The sequence below is a fragment of the Amphiprion ocellaris genome, chromosome 19 (genome assembly GCF_022539595.1).
Source record: "Amphiprion ocellaris isolate individual 3 ecotype Okinawa chromosome 19, ASM2253959v1, whole genome shotgun sequence".
NCBI classification, from domain to species: Eukaryota; Metazoa; Chordata; class Actinopteri; family Pomacentridae; genus Amphiprion; species Amphiprion ocellaris.
Window position 1 is genome coordinate 10111164 of NC_072784.1, and position 21843 is coordinate 10133006.

General features: G+C 39.2%; 2 protein-coding genes, 1 long non-coding RNA gene and 1 pseudogene across 3 annotated transcripts; 1 reads left to right on the forward strand and 3 right to left on the reverse strand.

Moving 5' to 3' along the window:
* Nucleotides 1–1025: 1025 nt before the first annotated feature.
* On the forward strand, nucleotides 1026–2608 carry LOC129347592 (RNA-binding protein 48-like; annotated as a pseudogene).
* A 161-nt stretch (nucleotides 2609–2769) lies between these two features.
* Nucleotides 2770–4508, reverse strand: LOC111567759 (calaxin). Its single transcript, XM_023269057.3, is given in 6 exon segments — nucleotides 2770–2842; nucleotides 2926–3030; nucleotides 3150–3301; nucleotides 3404–3508; nucleotides 4082–4237; nucleotides 4442–4508. Coding segments are annotated over 6 exon segments (636 nt in total). The 3' UTR covers nucleotides 2770–2791.
* Nucleotides 4509–11029: 6521 nt separating this feature from the next.
* On the reverse strand, nucleotides 11030–15980 carry LOC129347672 (uncharacterized). The gene is made up of 3 exons (XR_008599868.1): nucleotides 13153–15980; nucleotides 12387–12545; nucleotides 11030–11518 (listed from the first exon to the last, which is right to left on the reverse strand). It is a non-coding gene; the product is annotated as an uncharacterized LOC129347672 (long non-coding RNA).
* A 148-nt stretch (nucleotides 15981–16128) lies between these two features.
* On the reverse strand, nucleotides 16129–21231 carry LOC111582742 (zinc finger protein 358-like). Its single transcript, XM_023291580.3, has 2 exons — nucleotides 20926–21231; nucleotides 16129–18478 (listed from the first exon to the last, which is right to left on the reverse strand). Exons 1-2 carry the CDS (start codon nucleotides 21116–21118, stop codon nucleotides 17538–17540), a joined length of 1134 nt encoding a protein of 377 aa, XP_023147348.2. The 5' UTR covers nucleotides 21119–21231; the 3' UTR covers nucleotides 16129–17537.
* Nucleotides 21232–21843: the final 612 nt, after the last annotated feature.

Here is a 21843-nt window from a genome sequence, read left to right on the forward strand (position 1 = left end):
CGGAACTAATTAGCTGAACTATTGTTTAACGTCGGCCTGTTTTTCGCGGCGTACAACAATACTGAAATTGTGCTGGCCCCATAGACTGTATATGCCATAGATAAAAAAATAATAATAATAATGATTTCTGTATATATCTATGGTATATGCACTGGCCGTTCAGACTCCGAAGTACAGACCTCCTGAGAACGTGAGAACGCATCGTTAATGTGCAGTCGGAACACCAGCGTACTTGATCACGTCACGTACTCGGCTCATCTCCTCCGATTATTTTTTACCAGCAGTGTCAAACTACGGCCTGTGGGCCAAAACCGGCCCACCAGACGGTCCATTTCGGCCCGCGGGACGACTTTACAATGATAAAAATTACAACAACATTAACTGTAAATTTGTAAGCTGTAAATTTAAAATAGTTTCTAGAACTTGACAAGTTGTTCTGATCATGAACTAAAATACTAGATTGTTCAGTTTGCAGATACCTGTGACTGAAATGTTTTGTGTTTTTGTAGATAAACTGTTATCTGGCAGTTACAATGCATGTGTAAATGATGAACTGAGGCATAATAGGCTACTGTTGAAATTGAACTTGTTTTCCTTAAGAAATTTCAGGTTCATAATATTTTGTAAAAAGATAGTTCATTAAATGTGAATTTTTCAGAATGTACTTTTTTTGAATTAAAACAAAGGGGAAAAGTTGGAGCTGTGGTTATTTATAGGTTATTATGCTGTGATTTTACTGGTGGGGCCCACTGGAGATCAGATTGGGTTTATGTGGTCCCTGGACTAAAATGAGTTTGACAACCCCTGATCTTTACTGTGAAAACAACAAAAATGGAATCAGATAAAATAACACAGCCCTGCATATTCATGTTTTCACAGTTTCATATATATATATATATATACACACACACACACACACCACACACACACACACACACACACACACAAAGTTTATTGAGGGGCACGAAAGTTTTTTGTCCTCCAAAGGGGGCCCGACAGAAAAAATTTGGAACCACTGCACTAACATGATGGACCACGTTTGTTTTATGTATTATCAGGTGTACACCATCAATTTAGAGTCCCGTTACCTGATGGTCCAAGGGGTCCCAGCCATTGGGGTGATGACAGAGCTGATCCAGCTGTGTGCTCTGTACGGGGTTGTGGAGGAGTACAGACCCTGGACGAGTATCCTGCTGAGGAGTTCACTGAAGTGTACCTGGTGAAGTTCCAAGAAACTCACAAGTGCCAGGTCAGGATGCAACTTACCTGGTTCATCATGTCTTATTGGCAAAGTTTAAAAGATCTGCTAAATTATTGGGGTTTTTTTGCTTAAAAACATGTCTTTCAGAGCAGCAAAGCGGCACATGGATGAGAAGAGTTTCTATGGTGGCGCGCTACATGTGTGCTACGTCCCAGAATATGAGACTGTGGAAGACACCAGGCTAAAGCTGCAGGACCGAGGGGCTACGTACGAAGGGCTGCTCAGTATAGAGGTAGAATTTTACATCTAATTTATTTATGCTTAAAGAAAATGCCGCTGTGCTGATGCAGTCGTTTTAGGTGGATAGATACCAAAGTACAAAATCCAGCACTGCCAAAACAAGCAACTTTTTTTCTTGGACTGCTGAACATCTTACAGCTATGCAGCAGTGAATCCTCAGTGTAAATAATCTCACATGCTAAGCCTTACATCAGTTTATTGCTTCTTTGTATGTGTATGTGGTTCAGATCTTTCTAAGTTTTGTGTGTACCCTATACATTATTTATATTTTTTCAACATTTAAACCCTACTGCTGGAGAAACATAATTTAGTCTCAGCTGTATTTTGTAAGTTGTAATGACAAACCATTGTTGAAATTGTGTTCTCTCTTTATATTGTTACAAAGCAAGAGAAAGGGAACAGAAAGAGGCAATACATGAGGAGCCCACATCATCATCAGAAACAACCACTACATCAGACCAGATCATCAACAGACACAATCAAACCTCTGATAATAGCAATGCAGGAGAGACTTTGAACATCAGCCATTATTCAAGCTTTCCTCCACTGCTGTTACCTCCCCAAGAGCATCATTTCTATGGACATAAAAATCAACCAGCGATGATACCAACAGAGGACAAAATGGGCACTTTACATAATGTTGTCCCTGACACAAAGCAGCAACAAGAGCAGAATTCAGGCTCCAACCAGACCTCCTACAACAGAAACCAAGGCACAGAACACAGACCGAACTCAAATCAGGCTCCTGCAGTCAGATTTGTCCCTAGGACCACACACTTGCAGAACAGAAAACGCAAAATGGAAGTGACTGGCGAGCACTCAGTGACTGTTCCTGGACAAAATGAGCCTTTGATTGGACCAAAACTACCAGAACCATCCAAACTGGACATGGAGGATGAAATCGCTAAACACAACTGTTGGCCTGATCAGGAACACAATGAAGCAGGTACCCATAATCTGATACTAACTAAGAATGAAACTAATTCTTCACTATAATGGGAATAATTTTTATGCATGTCAGTAAAAATCTGTCGTCTTTCTTAGGTGGGAACAGTTTCTGACCTGAAGCCGGTGGAGAAACAGGTCAAACCACGACGTCGGATTTGATCAAGCAAGCGCTTGATGGTGGAGTTTTTTGCAGACTTGTTGTACTATTTTAGAAAATGACCTTTTGAACAGTGTCTCCTAAGAGCTTCTTTTCATTTACAAACTTTGCACAAAAATTCTAACTATAATGTTTTTTAATAAAGACAGTGAGGTCGAAAATGTGCATTAATATGGTTTCTTTCTTTATTGTTCCAGCTGTTCTTGAAATACATATTGCTCAAATGCCTCAACACTCTGAAAAGCAAGAAAAACAAATTGTAAGATTAAGATTTCTGACATGGAAATTTAAGCAATTACAGCTTTTAATTTGTAATTACCGTGGAGTCAGGAAGACAGGTTCCAAATGCTTCAAGCAATAGGTTCTCCTCTCGCACTGCCTTCTCAAAGTCATCAAAAGACAGTTTGCCATCGTGATCATGGTCCTATGTGAAGATATGACATGGGCAGGTGTTGACAAACTATCTACAGACCAGATAGCTATTTTTTACCTGCTGAAAACATTCAAATTAAAAGCTATAATTTAATAGTACCAACATCTCACCATCTTCTTGAGTGTGATCTCCACCAGGTCTTTGACTCCTTCATCGGGGTCCTCTTCAGTTGGCTGTCTGACGAGGCTGTTTTTTCAGCAAGCGAAACATCTCCTCCTGGTGATGAAGCCGTCACCATTCAAGTCATACACGTGAAAGCAGTCTGAGCCACAGAATAAGAGAAGGGTTGTTAGCTGGATAAGCTTGTAACTTTGTATGAAAAAGAGAGAGCACTTCAACACAGAAAGTAAGGTTGAAAAGTTACATTTTATTTTTTCATTCAAGGTCCCCCGAAGAAGAACAGACAGTCCCTCGATCCACTCTTTCAAACTGACAATGCCATCATTGTCTTTGTCAAACGCCCTGAAGGCTACAGGACAGACACTCCGTTACATTCATAACATGTCTAGGTTAGCAAACATTCTGCACATTCAGTCAGGCAATGGCTACAATTTGCAGTTATCTAATAGTTGCTAATTATTTGTGACTCTTTGAATGTTTAGAGGCTTCCAAAGAATGTCTGTCATTCTGGCATACAGTATAGATTCGGTCAAGATTTATGTCAAATATCAAACACAACATTGACTCAGTTCATTGCACGAGTGCACAGCTTTTTATAAAGGACTATAATTATCTTTTACACATGTCAAGATTTTGAAACCATATACTTACTATGTAGTTTTTGCACATTATCATGTGAATAATTGCAAATTTCTGCACACAGTAAACATTTTTATCACTTATAATCCCCTGCATTTGCTACATTTGATGTTTTCATTTAACTTGTAAAAACTGTCTGTTGACTTTATTAAACATCTTTTTGTGCTTCTTTGAAAATGTACTACTTGTCAGTGTGTAATGTTATGCACGAAAACACCATGTCGAATTCCTTGTATGTGTGAACAGTAAAAACAGGCTCTGATTCTGGAAAGTAAATGCTTACCTCCGTCCATTATTATGTCGTCGGTCAGGTCAAACGTATGGTGCAGATGCTCCTGAACCTCGCTCTGTCCAGCCCTGGACTGTTCTCCCATGTTGGTGGGCTCCCCCAGCAGGAGGTTAAACTCTCGGATAAGGCACTCAGCTTCCGTTTTATTGACTACAAAATGTAAAAAAAAATTTTAAAAATCACATTCTAAGACGTAGCTTATTTTACTTTTCATTACTGTCGGTAGGTGCTAATTTATGAATGAAATGTAACCTGTATAGAGGAAAGCGCGCCTCACTACTGCTAGCTACTATAACTACTAACTTAGCTTAGCACGGGATAATTAGAAAGAAGAAGTTAAACTGCGATACTCACAGTGCTCCACTTGTTTGGAGATCGTTTCAGCGAGAGTTTGTATCACTTTTCTGTTCATAGCAGACATTTTCCGACATTTTTTAGAAGCAGGACGTCGGACTGGCTGAGGGGAGATGGTTTACATGTCGTCGCCATGGCAACCGCGTAGCATTCAACGCTACTTGTGTCCAATGTTCCCTCTAATTTTTCATGAGTCTGAGCAAACACACAAACTCCCTGAGCGTCCCTTGGACCACTGTGAACAACATCAGACAGTGTGCACTGTGGTCACACCAGCATCACATCCATTCAAGTTACATGGTTCATTAAAAGAATCAAATTACAGCATTTACATTTCTGTTAAAACACTTTGTCAACAGGAGCCAGTTGAAGGCTGCAGTGATTTTAGTGACACTACAATGTATAAGAGTGAAGTTATTGAATATTTTTCTCTCTTTACTGTTGCAGCGGTTTTGCAAATTGCAGACGGACCCTGTTCACTCCATAGACACCAATGTTATTCCTGTAGCTTGAAAGACAGCTACTTTTGATAAAACTGGGCTTGTAGCACATTGTCTGCCTTGCAACAATGGGAAAGAGGCACCGTTTATGTTTTGACAACCTATATCTAACGAGTTATTGAGGCTGGAAGTCCGAATCTGTGAATATCTTTCCAACTTAACGAACTTGGGGCCACTACCACCTAAGGAGTGATATATTTAATTTTGAAAAAAGCATTTAGCCATACTTAAAGCTTTAAGTGCTTTATTAACATGGAACTAAAAATTTTGTATTGTTTTATTATCACAGGTTCTGTCTGAAAAGACGTGGCATCATTTTTAAGTAGTGAAATCAAACTAACAATATGTAATGATCAACCAGTGAGCAATACTGGATTCTGCAAAAACATAAACAACTTTTTAAAAATCTAAATCTTATCTTAACACAGTTAATGTATTAACTTATTTTTGTGTGTATGCATGTATTTATTGATTTATTTAGTACTGTTAACACATCAGAGTTCTGAGTGAATTTTTCTTAAGATAGACAAAGGCCATTTATTGATTACATATAGGCAATTAAATGTTTATCAAAAACTAAAAAGCATTTAAAAAAAAAAAAACAACTTAGGCATTTATTGAGTTACTAAAATACTGTAGAGTACAGACCACATCAGCATGATTATAAGCATCCTCTGGTAAATTAACAACCAGATACTGATGTCTCTCACCATATGGACTTCAGGAGATGACTGGGGGATGATAAACTGTGATCTACTGGTTGGGTTCTCTCTGTTCTCATGTTTCTTACATGTTTGTCCCCTGACAGCCGGGTCCTAATGTTTTTTGAGCAACACACCATACTATGATGTTTTTACAATGATGGTTCTACTATGGAACCAGTTTGACATGTTCAGGTGTTCTTTGTGTGAAAACTCAGAGATTTCAGGTATCAGAAGGTGGTTTTCAACTTTCTTTGTTAACTTTCTGCTTCAACCTTTAACTACATTTCCTTCACTAACCCAAGCCCTCTCTGGACTTCCAGTAAGCCTGTGATCCTATTGGCTGTCCAGGTGGCTGATTGGTGTTATCAGGAACACCTGAGAAGCTCAGTTTCTTCCTGCTTTATTTAGCTGCAGACAAACATTTCCTCTGCTTCTCTTCACCACAGAACTGGGTTTGGCTCCGTTTGCTTTACTTTGTTCTTTAGGCAGTTGGCTTGCAGCTTCCAGCAGTAAAATTGTCTTTTATGTGTTTCTTGGTGGTTTAGGGCTTTGTACTGGGGATCAAGTTGTCTTTGGTAAATGTGGTTTTCTTTAGCCATCATTTAGACACATGAGTGCTAATTGTGTGTGTGGGGGGGGGCCAAGTGGATTAGTGGATTATGGCTGCAGCTGAGTTGTGGTCTTTTTATCTTGGCTGTAGTGAGGTCTTCAAGAGGTTTTCTGGTCAGACACATTCTGTATTCTTGTTTGAGAACCAGCGTTGGTTGTCCAGAAGGTAAGAGTTCCTGTCCTGATTCTCTGTTCTCAGAGGTTCTCTGGTAGGCTGCAGGAGACTTTAGCGTTTGGGTTGTGCTAGTTTGGTTTTTGTATGGTTTCATTTGGACGACTATCTTGAGGCCCCTCCATGTGGTTTAGTGAGGTTTTCTGGAACAGTTCTACAAAGCAACCTGCAGCAGAAGAGACTTTGAGAGTTTTTAGGAAGTTCTGGAGACCAGACTTTAGAGCAGCAGAAACATTTGTCAGCAGTTTGAGCAGGAGAAGGTGAGCTTCAGAGTAGAAATGAGACGGAAACCTTCTTGACCCGTGTGGTGAGGTCCTGTACCAAGAGTTTGAGCAGGTTGTGAAGAGTCTGTAGTTCTTTGGTCTGAAAGCACAAGAAGAGTCGACTCCTTAAAGGAGAAAACAGGAGATATTGTTGGTTCTTCTGTCGCTCTGCAGTTTCCTTAGACTGAATATCAAGTTTATATTTTAAATGATTTCCCATGTGAGCCCAAGAAGACTTCAATAAACTCCCTCCATCCCCTGGACACGACATATTTTATTACCATGTTAAATCTTTTTTTTGTTTGTTTGTTTTCGAGTTTTAATCATAGTTTTTTCTCTTTGCTCGTTTAGTTTTGTAATCTGTGTGAAAGGTGCTAAACAAATAAAGTTGAATTGATAAACTGAATAATTGACTAACTCATGATTGTGACAACAGAAGTATTTTCATTGTGATTTAAGGGTTTGTTTCATTTTTAAGGTTGGGGTTAAAATCTTGACAGTAAAAAAAGATTAAAGAAATAAACTACAGTAAAAAAGTAATTAAATCAAAGGAAAACATTTAATAAAACTTTTAAAAAGAAAATTAAACATTAAATACATTTAAATTATATTAGACAAAATATTTAATTAGATAATTAAACAGAAGATACAAAGCATGGAATTATGAAATTAAACAAAATTTTTAAACAAAAATATTAAACATTAAAGATGAAATATTTTAGATAATTAAACCTTTAAAAAATACAATTAAACAAGAATATTACACATTTAGCAAAATATAAAACATTTAATTAGATTATGAAACCTTTAAAAGTCAAAACATTTAATTAAAAAAGTAAATGTTTAATTAGAAAATTAAATCTTAAAGACACTAAAACTTTAAATAGGAATTAAACAGAAAATACAATGAAGCATTAAAAAAGAAAATTAAACATTAAAAGGTGGTAAAACATTTAAAAAGAAAAACCTTAACAAAGATTTAATCAAAAAATTAAACATTGGGAAAGAAAAGGAAATTTTTCAAACAAGCCGATAAAACATTTGAAAAAACAACAATTAAACATTAAAAAGACAAAACATTTCGAAATCAGATCAGACATTAGAACAGAATAAAAGGTGAGAAAAGAGCAAAACTAAACATTTAAGAAGAATCAAACTAAAGATAAAACCTTTGAAAAGACACCAGTTAGACTTTAGAAGATCAAATCAAACAGAGGAGACAATAAAACGATCAAAAAGAGCAAAAACAGATAAAAGTCTTAAAGTGTTTTCTAGTCTGAAATGAAAACATCAAGTTGTTTCTTCAAACATTTCCTCTTTCTATGTTCTTGGTTTGATTGTGGACAGATTTGCTAAGAACTTATTTCAGAAAACCGATTTCCAGATAAAGTCTACTGGAGGTTTAAGGCATCGATCAAACTAATGTTACCTTCTGATCTCCACAAACTTTACTGTTCAGTGAAGAGAATCAAAGTTTGTTCAGGATTTCTAAAAAAACCCACAGGTGAAAGTCTGAGAAGAACTCAGATGGATGGTCTAAATGTGAAATCAAGACTCATGGTCACAAGTTTTAAGGCTTCTGTTAACCAGAAACTTCAAACTAACAGAGAAGTACTGAGAAACTTTTAAAACTTCAGTCCTTGGACTGTCTGAAGGTTCAAACTAACAGAGAAGTACTGAGAAACTTTCAAAACTTCAGTCCTCAGACTGTCTGAAGGTTCAAACTAACAGAGAACTACTCAGGAACTTAGAAGATATCAGTCCTTGGGCTGTCTGAAAGTTTAATCTAACAGAGAACTACTGTGGGACTTAGAAAATTTCAGCCCTCAGACTGTGTGAAAGCTCAGGTCCTGAAGACTCGGGAGGTCTGGAGGCTTTGGAAAGTCTTGGAACTGAGGGTTCAACCCTCCAGCTCAAAGGCGTAAGTCCAACCTCCTGAGAAAAACGGTCGAGTCGAGACTTGAGTTAAAAAAAAACTCGAAAACGACGAAAAATAGATGATAAATGCGCAAAAAAAAGAAGAATTAGTATCTGAGCAAGTAGCTCAGGGGGATAAGAAGAGAGACTACGGAGCGGAGGGTCGCAGGTTCAAGACCCACCACTGGCACTTTTCTTTCTTTGTCTTTGTCAGGATTTTGAGAAAATTTAAGAAGTGTCTGGTCTTGAACCAGCGACCTGCAGCTCCATAGGCAAATCCTTAACTCACTGAGCTACAGATCAGATGAAAAGAAATAATTTCGTCGTCCCTTTGACATCGTAGTTCCTGAAGTGACCACATGGGCAGAGCCAAGGCGGAGTCTGGGTGGAGTCAGGGCGGAGAGTAGGTGGGGAGGTGGGTGGCGGCCTCCCCCCTCTACTCCCCCACTTCCCCCCACCGCCCACCACACCTTCCCCCGCCCGACGAGTTCTTCGAGTCTCCACGAGTTCTTCGAGTCTCCACGGGTTTTCCCGAGTTTCTGGAGTTTCCACGAGGTCGGAGGCAGAACAAGTTGTCATGTAGAGGTGTTGAAGTCGGCCAGGATGGACTGACTTTTTACAGCGACTAGAAGGAAGACCACTAGAAGAGCAGGTCTTTAACCACCATCCATAAAATCCATGGAGTCGCTCCAGAGAAATGAAGGGAGGTCAACTTTTATCAACCTCCATCCAGATGTTCAACTTGATATCTTTACTTTGACATTTTTAGCACCACAAACTTTTAGTATCACACTTTTTTTATCATTTATTAGGACTTTAATGGAATCCACCAGCAGATTTTGTTTTTATTGACAAACTTTATTCTTGTCGTCGTGGGACTGCAGTATTTAAAACTGTTCCTTCTATTTGACCTCATGTTTATTAGCTTTAGTGGAGAAAGTTTTAATTGTCAATTAGTCTCTTAAAAACTAAATAATAAATTGGATTAGTCAAGAGGTTTAAATTTCTTACTTTGTCATATTTTAAATATGACAAAAAAATATAAAAATAAAGCATCTTGAGACAATTTGACCTGTAATTGGCGTTATATAAATAAAATTGAATTAAAATTGTATGTATCTTGTAATGTTGGAGTAATTCAGCCATATATGTTAGAAAACACATTTTCTTTGTCCATTAATCTGTCGTTTTCTCCAGTAATTCATTTCTTGTTTTGGTTTATAAAATGTCAAGCCCAAATATATTCAGTTTACTGTCATAAAAACCAAAAAGATTTACATTCATGATGCAGGAATCAGGCAGTTTTTCACTTTTTATCTTAGTTTAGTCAGAAAGATAGTTGATAATGTGTGAACTGTTGCAGCTTGTGAGCCGTAGAAGGTTTTAATCTTTGGGGCCGAGCGTCAAAAAACATTTAGAAACCAACATCAACAAAGCACTCAACAAAGATTTGAACATCATTAAAGGGAAATCCAACTTTTGCATGACAATGTCTAATTAAAGGACATTTATTTCCAACGTAAATGTGTGATATTCATCCTCTGGAGCTTTCTCTTCACATCATCTTCCACCTGAACTGGTTTGGTCGGGAGCATGTGCAACAAACATTTGAAAAACTGCACTTTAACATCAATGAATGACACTGAAGTTTAATCTCTACATAAATGAGACTGAGTCTGGATGTGCTGCTCTTTCATTAACTCCTAAGTTTAGGGAAAGTTCAAACAAAAGAGGACAGTTCAGATAAGACTTGAGAATGAGCTTATTTTGAACAAACATCTCAGACTTTCTGAGCTTCAGCACCTCTAGCAAGATATTTTAACAAGTAACTCAAGAGATCCAGAAGTTGGAGTGTTAGCTTTAGCTGAGTCAAAGAACATGTGGGACGCTAATCTAGCAAACATTTCAGACTTTCCTCTGTGAATTCTGAGAAATAATTTCCTATTTAATGACAGAGCTACACATCTTAACTCAGTCTCATGAAAACAGACTCTAATTCAGTGTCATCCATCCATATTAAAGTGCAGTTACCCAAAATGTTTGTTGCATGTGCTCCAACAAAACCTGTCCAGGTAGAAGGCCACTTTGACAAACAGGAAGTGGAAGATTCCAAGCAGATTTATAGAAGGGGGAACCGGACTGTACTAATTGTGGTGGAGTATAGAGGGGTGTTTTGTGGGTTTTTAAGGCTGATAATGATTATTAGTGACACATTTGGAAGCTTATCCTTTTGCAGTAAATGAAATTATTTAAAATCTTAGAGTTAAACTTAAAACAACACAAACAGAAAACTTTGTTGATGCATTTTTGTTTTGTTTACTGATGTTAAGTTAAAGGAGTTTTATTTGTGACATATAACCAATCAAATCACTCCAGAAGACAGAGCGACCACAGGTAGATAAAGGTTCAGAGCCAAAGTAGCGCCACTTTAAAATGTATTTATTACCGTAAATCAGTACAAAATAAAATACTGATAATCAGTAAATCAGTCAGCCCACAATTACTACAATTCTACAATGTATGTCTCTTTCCTTTGACTTGTTATTTGTACAATATTCAATGTATATGATGGCGTTTTTTTCATACCAAAAGCTATACTATGATGTTTTCTAAGAGACATACGATGCTACTCTGGTTGTTCTGGCCCTGCACTCCTCCTCTGTTGTTTTCTGGATTGTACTCAGCTGCATGTCTTCGTCCATCCGGCCTCCGTTGACTCGTCCCGCCTGCCGTCTCTGGAGCTGAAGCTGGATTGGAACAGACCAAAGTACAGTCCAATCACGATGCCAGCTGCCTCTCAAAAGGCTCCTTCATCTGGTGGCACTTCTTCTGAGGGGAAGCTGAGCTGGCCTGGCAGAACTTTGGAGATGTGTTCCAGTGGTTGGTGGATGTGTGGGGAGATAGAGAGGGACCTTTGAATTGTTCAGAAAGGAAAACAGGGAACCCATTGGTAGTTTTAGTTTAGGATGCTACTGTGGTGTGTTTTTGGGCTTGAAGAGGTGAACAGGAAGAGTTTTTCTTTCGTATTGATTATCTTTTACTTTGTTCCTGGTTGGAATGCCCATCAATGTCAACATGAAGTTCACTTTTAGTTCTGTTGGTTTATTTTTATTTTACTAACACCCATTTGTTTTTAACCCCCTCACATGTTGTGTTGTTGTAAACTTACTCTTTCAAATAAATACTCATCTAACCCTCTGGAAACCAGCGTTTGGACTGTTTTTGTGTTGCTCCTCACCTACTGACAGCTGTGGACTAAAGGCTATACTCTGACGTTTGTTGGGCGACATGCTATACTACAGGCTTTTTTAATTGACATATTATTGTGACTGTTTTAGTTTTTTGTTTTTTTTTAGCAACATATAAGAATTCAAACAGTTTTAAAAATTATTATTCTATGGCATTTTTTAGATGACATATTATACTCTTATGTTTTCTTGAATTACATACTATTTTGACAATATACTGCACTATGACATTTTTTGAACCACATATCATACATGACAATTTTAGGCAACATCCTATCATTTTGCGCTTTTTGAACCACATAATAATCTATGGGTTTTTTTTGCCGACATGCTATACTATGAACTACAGGCCATACTATGTTATTCTTGAGTAAAGTATACTATACTTTGACATTTTCTGAACTACATCCTACACTATGGCGTTATACACAGAGTGCTTTGGTTACATGTTGATTTATAATCTAGATGTTTTTCTGTTTTGTTTTTTGATGGGATTACCACAGACTTGACCGTGAACACTGTTGACACCCACCTCAGGGAGACGCTGTCTAAGATCTCAAGGCTGCTTGGTCGTGGTCTTTCTGGCACGTACTCTTCCAAGATGAGCCGGGAAGTTTAACACTGATGGAATGACACCAGGTCTAAGCAGACAAACTTTCAATTCCTCCTCAGCCCATAGTCTCTGGGAAACCTACATGGAAGAAAAGTAGACAGAGAAGTAATTAAGTCTGTACACAACATATTAAAAAGAATTCATGCTAATAAATTGAGTACAAAGAACCAAATTCGCCAATATACTGGAGACCAGAGCTATTTAATTTGATAAGTATAACCTTGTTTAGTAACATTTCAATTATTTGAGAGCAGTCCTAAAGAACTGCCTGTAATCCCAATCATAAAATGGGTTTGGAGGAAGAACATAGATGGTAATCTGGATATACATGAGTTAGGCTTTATAACTACTATTGGTAGTATTGGTGGTAGTAATAGTAATGCACTAAATACACTAACTACTGCTGCTGATACTGGCACTGATACTACAACTTGTAATACTATTACAAATGCTGATACTACTTCTATGACTCTAACAGCTATTTTATACTACTACTGCTTGTACTTTTAGTATTACTACTACTGCTTGTACAACTATACTACAGCTACTATTAATCATCTGGTATTTGCTTGTCAAGCTGCTAGCTCGCCTTAGTGTTTTGCTAGTGGCTAACTAGTTAGCTCTCATAGACTGGAAGCTCTCAACAAGATTTCATAATGAAAAAAGAGCCAAAAACTATTCTTACCTATGAAAAGTCATTCCATGTTTCCTTGTCTCAATCGTATGACGTAGTGTGTAATTGTATGCAGCACAGTGAGCCGGCATACTTGTTGTTTCCGTTTCCACGCCGTCTACATCAACGAAATGCACTGAAACTTTGCCCCCACTAGCTTAGCCTCGCTGTAGCACGCAGCTCAAAGGGGCGTGTCCTATCTACTCATTCATATCTATGACAACAACGATGGCTGCACATAAGGACGCCTGTCAATGACGTTGATTAGCTGCGTAAATACCATTATATACAGTCTATGGTAAATACGTATGTGAATCGCATCATTAGCTGCAGCAGCCAGTCACTGGTCACTCACTGACTCACACTGAAAAATAGCACAGAATGAATTGTTACGTGTTTATTTTATTTTCAATTTAGGTTGGATTTTTTTGTGTGTGCTGCGCAGATTTTCTGTGCACGGAGAGCGTGTCAGCAGTGCGCAATTGCGCACGTAGGCAGCTTAGAGGGAACAGTGCTTCTAAGTCACAAAAGGATCACTGCCAGATGTAAAGAGACACGAAACACCAAAATTACTCCAACAAACTACGAAGACCCACAAAACAATGCCAAGAAACACACAATAAACAGTAAGAGATTCAAACCAATAAACAAAAACACTTAACTGCAAAGATGCGAAAAAAGACCAGAAACAGATGCCAGTCAATTAAAAAGTCATGCAAAATAACACAAATAGACACTAATTAATGCAAAAAGAGACAAAACCACCTCTAAGACACATAAACTGACCACTGCGAGATGCAAAATGAGCACAAATAAATTCAAAAAGACCGCAACACACAAAATGACCAGAGAAATGCCAAATGGTCCCAAACAATGCAGAGCAAAGGCAAACTGAGACCCAATGAGACACCAAAGTAACTCAAACCAACTACAAAGAGCCACAAAACGATGATAAAAACACAGAAAAACACCAGAAAGGGATGAAGATCAATGAAACAGTGACACAAAATGAACACAAATACACATAAAACACGAGGCACAAAAACACCAGATAATGATGCAAACTGAGCAGTAATACATCAACCGCAAATATATTTGTCATTATTGAGAAATAGTAAATACATTTTTATGTTTTTACAGATTTTCCTAGTTTTATTAGATAACTGATTAAATCACATTAAATTATTAATTTACATGTAAACTGTAATTAAAAAACAATGTCCACATCAAATATCTGTATTTTCATAAAAAGCAAATTTACTTTAACAATGTGTAACTATAAAATTGCATTTTTGTTATATTTGAAACAGCAAAAATAGAATTTGAATATTTGCTGTTATATTATTTTTTATTTTTTACATACTTTTTGACACTTTTGCCGCCAGATTACTATTATTTTTAAATACAGAATCTTCTTTCTCATGTAAATCTTACCTTGAAAGTCGTTTCAAAAAGCTAAAAATTCTTCATATAATCAAAAAACTGCCAGAAATTCAAGTTACAGAAGCTTCAAACTGGACTATTTGTCCTTAAAGTCACATCAGCTTCAAGGTAAATATCTGGAAATGAGAACAAAGTTGCTGCAATTCATTCATTAAGACAGAATCCCAGAATATCTGCATTTTAATAGAGCTAAGTTTAGCAACACCCATCTTCAAACAAGTGAGATTAGAACATAAAATGTGAGTTAATCAATAAAACTCTGATCTACATGGAGAAAGTGCTGCTGTGTTCGAAACATCCACCTGCGATTCTACAATCTGAGCACAGAAGTCATCACAGTTTCACTCAACGTTTATTTATTCGTCTAAAAAAAACAAGAATTTTCACATTGATACTAAATACTGATGAAATAAATCCACTCTGAAACTCCTCGAGCTGCTTTTTAAACAGAAAATCTGCTGGTTTCTGCTCTTCATCATCAGCTGCGAGAAGATTTCCAGGACAGAATCCAAACCGTCTGACAGAACAGAGAATAAATGATGAGTTATTTTGGTGCAGCGGCAGCGTTTTCTGACAGAATTATTTATCAACTGAAACTCTCTGAGCTGCAGCTCCAGGCAGAAAAACACCGACGTCTGAGCTGCTGCTTCATCAGGATCAACTTCTCACCTCAGTGTTCACCTGTGAACATCAGTGTTCACCTGTGAACATCAGTGTTCACCTGTGAACATCAGTGTTCACCTGTGAACATCAGTGTTCACCTGTGAACATCAGTGTTCACCTGTGAACATCAGTGTTCACCTGTGAACATCAGTGTTCACCTGTGAACATCAGATTTTTACATGTAAGTCTGGTCAACTATAGTCGTAAACTAAAGTTTCCATTCACCTGTAAACTCCATCATGCCATACTTTAGTTTCCAGTGACTCCTAGAACTCTGGATTTTCTGTGATGGAATCATTTAAACACATGAATCTTTGTCACCAAAAGAATAATTTTGGTTCTTTCATATGTAAATATTAAAGCCCGACTGATACGGAGTTTTTGAGGCCGATGCCGATATTCGGCAGAAAAAATTCCGATAGCCAATTAATTGGCCGATTAATCTAAAAAAATATATAATGAGTATAACAATTTCTTTTTTGGTCCCTTAATGCTTGCAACAGCAAAGATATGAATTACAGGCAGAACATTTTACTGTTTTACGATACTTGGTCCTTTAGTATTTATTTAACGTTACAACAAAGAGGAATTTTCAAGTACAAAAACATGCAACAAAGTATTAAACCTCTGGGAAATTATATAACCTTAAAAGAGTCAATCTATAAATGAGTTACAAAATACATCTGATCTTGTACTGTAGAGGTAGTATATACATATCTAAACATATATATACATATGTGTGTGTGTATATATATATATATATATATATATGTATATGTATATATATATATATATATATATATATATATATATATATATGTATATGTATATATATATATATATATATATATATATATATATATATATATATATATATATATATATATATATATATATATACACTTAAACCCATCAAGTCTGAGTCAGAAAGACAACAAATTTTGTTGAACTGAACCAATTCTGTCCAGAGGAGTCAAAGATAAACCAGAAGCTGAACTGAGGTGAAAATCGACAAATTTAACCAAATACTAGTATTTCTGTTTATGATCCAGCAGATTTTGTCATATTTCCAGAGGACCTTTAATAAATCTACGAAAGAACCTAAATTCATGATTGGTTTTTGTGACAAAGATTCATGTGCTTCAATGATTCGATCACAGAAAAGTCAGAGTTAAAGGAGTCAATGGAAACTAAAGACTGACTTTACAGGTGGATGGAAATTTTAGTTCACAACTGTGTCTTGGCAAAAGTAAAGCAAATTGGAACAGGCCATAAATACTTACAGAACTTTCTGATCATACCTCAAATCTGTACTTTTGGCAACATCATTTCTGCATCTTTTCCAGATCCATTATTGGTTTCCCGCTGAGATAAAAAGTTTTTTCTGCATATAGAAACGCTGACCTGGTGGAAGTTCTCCTGATAAACTGGCAGCTCAGAGAAACATGACGATATTTCAGCAGCTGAAGGAGAATCAGAGGAAACTTTGAGCTGCATCAGTGATATGAAAGCAAAAAAAATACTGAAATGACGTGAAGAGTCAGTCGTTCTGTTCTGGTTCAAAGCGTCTGAAAATAAATAGATAAATTAATAAGATGTCTGTGTAGCTGCCTGTAAATCCATCTGGACAAACTCAAAGTGCATTGAAGACGCTCAGTAGGAAGAAGAAGAGATTCAAGTTCTTCATATTTCTGCAGCGCAAACCAGCGACTTTAAACATGTCTGAAAATCCAGTTTTTAAACCTTTCTTAGTTCAACTTATCATCCTCATGTGGAACCGATTCTTTATCTGCAGTAACTTCATTAATCATCAGAGTTTTACTTTCAAACTATGAATATTTCCAGAGTTCCAGGCCTTTGAAGTACACAGAGGTGGGCCCAGATTTATTTTATTATTAAATTATTTAAACTGATTCATCTGAGATTAACTGAACAGATGAACCTATTTCATTCTGATGGAGTCATTTTACTTTTTACTCTGAATCTGGATCCTGGTGCTGATGTTGAAATAAAACATGTTTAAAACTCGCTGGTTTGTCGCCACATTAACGCTTCTACAGCGTCGCGTTTACAGTTTACATCCTCCACTCTGATTGGTCGGTTCTTCTCTGACGTGTCAGCCCGTTTTCTGATTTGCTTTCACAATTTCTTCGTTTTTGAAACTTAAAACCGGTGAAAATGTGCCACAGAGAGGCGGCACGACAGTCGCCGCCATGCGTCAGAGGATATTTGAGCTCTTCCCCGTGGAGCCGCATCTTTTTCATACAAATCCGCAGGTACGAACCGACCAATCAGGCGCTGGCCACGAAGCACATGTCCTTCTTCAGGTGTATCTGCAGGCCGCCGGCGCTGCTGAACGTCTTGTTGCACTGAGCGCAGCGGAACGGCTTCTCGCCAGAATGCGTACGTTTGTGCTTCTTCATGGTGTCGCCGTCGCTGAAGGTTCGGCAGCAGAACGGGCAGCTGTACGGACGCTCACCTGTGTGGATGCGCAGGTGTCGCCGCAGGTTTCCTCGCTGGCTGAAGCTCTTGGAGCAGAAGGTGCAGCGATGCGGCCGCTCGCCGGTGTGCGTCCGCAGGTGGCGCCGCAGGTCAGCTGACTGGGCGAAGGACTTGCAGCACCAGTCGCAGGCGTATGTCTTCCTCTTCTGCTCCAGGTGGAGGCGCAGCGAGGCGGCTTGACCGAAGGCTTCGCCGCAGCGAGGGCAGCGGTGGACGAGTTCGGGGATGAAGGCGGCGGCTGTGATGTCATCAGGTGCCTCCTGAGAGGAAGTCCTGCTGCGCTGAACTTCTGGTTGCTCCAGACGCTGCACCACCACCGTCGTCCGGTCTGCGTCCTTCTGGATCCTGAAGTCCTCCACTGGAGCGCTCGCTGTCCGACAGTCTGAGTCACTCACCTTGAACTCCCGAGGTTCTGTTTTGACCCGTGGCTCCTCCCTCAGAACCGGAGCATCTACAGGAGGCTTCGGGACCGAGTGGGACGGCAGCGCTGGAGGAGGGTCGGCCTTCAGAACCGGCTCCCAGGGCTCGGCCGGGTTCTGCTCCACCGGCAGGTGAACCGGTCCTGGAGGAGCATCGCTGTGAACCGGCAGCAGCTGCTCAGGTGTCGGTTTTGAGCCAACATGCTGTCTGGGCTGGTTCAGGGTGGAGTCCGGCTCCTCGGACCGGCGCCGCTCCGGATCATTGGGCTGCTGCTCCGGAGCCACAAAACCAAGACTGGACCGGGTCGACCCTGAAACACAGAACGAGCAGACAGTCAATACCGAGGACATCTGGACCTGCTGCAGTCCGACGAGCTGAGAGACAAAAAATTTAAAACCTGCTGGTGCCCAGATAGCGCAAATGGTTGAGCAGGAAACCCATGAACAGGCAATAGTTCCCGATGCAGCGGCCTGGGTTTCATTCCAGCACATTGCCCTTTGCTGCATGTCGTCCCTCCATCCTTCTTCCTACTTTCCTGTCTGTCTCTCAACTATGTCTATCTAATAAAGCCAACAAAAGGCCAAAAAGTAACTTAAAAAAACCTGCTGCAAAAATAAACATCAGAAACTGTCATGAGAGTAAATATTACACCATCTGAACTAGGGCTGCCACAAACGACGCGTCGACGAATCGCCTGAGCACGATACGTCATCAAAAGCGGAAGTGAGCGCGCAATGCAACAGAAATCACCGTCCGAGTGGAGCGCGGAACACGCATGGACATCCGCGCTGTATCGTGCATATATAGTATATGCATATATTATATACGCACAATACAGCGTGGACATCCGCGTTTACGATACAGCGCGGACATACTATATATGCTATATATCGTGCATATACTATATATGCACGATACAGCGCGGATGTCCATGCGTGTTCCGCGCTCCACTCGGACGGTGATTTCTGTTGCATTGCGCGCTCACTTCCGCTTTTGATGACGTATCGTGCTTAGGCGATTCGTCGACGTGTCGTTTGTGGCAGCCTTAATCTGAACCCAAAAACAAACCAAGAGTTGGAAAAACAAATTATCTTTAAAAAAATGAACCAACTCTAAGAGCCAGAAACTGTAAAAATGGAAAGAATTACTGAATTGTCACTTCCCATCTGTCCTTAAAGTACTTATCTGTGAAGCACTGAAAACCATCATATTTCATTAAAATCACATTATTCTACAAGTCATAGAGAAATTCTTCAGAATTAGCCATTTACTTTAAGCAAATTCACCAAAAAATCTAAAAATCTGCACTAGTCTCCACAACTGTGAAGGTACAACTCACTCAGCTGAGACTAGGGTGACCAGTTTTCTGCACAGCATTCTTTTAACACGTCACACAAAAGAAGACCATGTCCTGCATTATGATTGGTTGTCACCCGCTAGCACTCCCCCTACAGCCAATGAGAAGAAGCTGCATGCTGCCGACACACATGGACTCTCTGTTTACTGTCATAGTAGCACTGTGTGCATTTCCAACAATAAAGCCAAGTGGAGAACTGATATGACTTCACCAGCAGCAGCTAACAGAAGCAAATGGCTAGCTTGAAGAACCAGTTCACCTTCTCGGCTCTCTGCTCAGCTGCAGAGGTCCTGAGTCAGGAGCTCCTATCATGGAGAAGTGGTCCACCTTGCTCAAGCACACACAGACAAAACCTGACAGGAGTTGCTTCTTTCCTCTTAAGCATCACCAATGCTTCAGTGGAGAGAGTGTTCTGGACTGATCAGACGAACTGCTGCTCTGTGGAGCTCATAAAGTCAGAAATCCAAGTAAAGGGTAACTTTAGATTCAGTTGCGAGGAGTTCTATGTATATGTTCTAAAGGAGAAGGCCCTGCTGGGGACGGATGTCCCACATTGTCCTTCACAAACATACTCCTTGTCCCACATTTGGTCCAGGGGGTCCTGGTCACCCAAGCTGAGACCAACAGTCACTTGACAATAATTCTGAGAGTTTTTGGATGAACTGCTGACAGTGTAATACAGAGCTGAGAAGACAAATGAAAATATGTCTGTAATATGTAAATATGTCATATTTAACTACAGGTTAAAGTCAAACCCTCCTGTGTTTCAATATTGAGTCTGTTGTTATTTTTTTCCTGTATCACATAGATTCTAATTTAATAATGTGACACTTCAGTCTAATAAAGTGTAAATAGCGTAAATGTGAATAATGTACCTTTAGACCTTGACTGACCCTCATTCTGAAAGTTTCTCAAAGTTATTTTCTCAGAGAATTCAACTGCATGCAAACCGCCTCACGCCAAACTCTATTCTATAATACGCCAATTTAACGTTCAGCTGCAAAATATTCATATATAATTGAAAAAATCGAGGTAAATTCAATAACCAACAGTTTCACCAAACGTTAAAGCTTAATTCGGCTCATGTTTTCTTGAGATTTAATCCATCAACTGCGTTTTAAGAGGACAAACCTGCTCTGACAACATTAGACGAAGCTAGCTTGATGGAAACGAGGAAGTAAACAAGCAAAACGAAAACAGTCGCGTCTGTTTTCACATTTCAGCAAAGTAGCTTCGTTTAAATGAAGCCGAATGTAAGACCGAAGACTTAACGACACGTAGAGACGTTAAAATCCGCGATTGGTCCGGTATTTAACGGTAAACTCTCACTACGACCTAATCGCGCCGGTTTTCCAGCGCAGTTCTGAACGGCGCTCCGTGCCGGCTAGCTCGGCCCTTACTCAGCCACTCGGTCTCGGCCTCCAGCAGCAGGATGTCCCGCAGCTGCCTCCGCAGGCTCTCGTTCTCCCGCCGGGTCCTGGCCGTCTCCTCCCGGTACTCGGTGACGGTGTCCTCCACCACGGCCAGGATCTCCTTCACCACCGCGGTCAGCCGCTCCGTCAGGTAGGAGCTCAGCAGCTGCAGCTTGGTCATGATGGACGGAACCGGACCGAACACTGGACGGAACCAACCCGCAGACAGGACGGAACCAGCCCGCAGACAGGACGAGACCAACCCGCAGACTGAACCAACGGTGGAAACGGTGCTGCTGCTCCTTCACAATAAGTGTCTCTTCAGACATCCAGAAAGCATTTGAAATAACCTTTGGAGAACATTCAGAGAATATTTATTTACAGCAGCACAACACACAAACAAAACGTTCACAAAGAAACTCAAAACATTTAAAAGTAGAAAAACATTTAGAAGAAAATGCAAAATATTGACAAAAACACACAAATCACATACAAGCCGACATAAAACAACTAGACAACACAAAACATTCACGAAGAAACATGGAACATCGATAAGGCCACATAAAACAACTAGATCATCATGGAAACATCAACAAAGACACACTAAAGGTTCATGAACACATCAAAAACATCTACAAAGAGATAAAAACAACTAGAAGTTAACATAAAACACTTGCAAGGAGCCACAAAAAAATACAAAGCGCACAAAATAATGACAAAGACGTATAAGAATAAAGACCATAAATCAACAAAAAACTAAAGACACAAAATAACCACAACGGAATGAAGAACAAGAAGACAATAAAAAAAAACATAAATCTTATATACACTGTTACAAACTCTGATAGAAATGTTACAGACCAACACACAACGCAAACACAGCCGACTGCTTCAGTTTGGACTCTT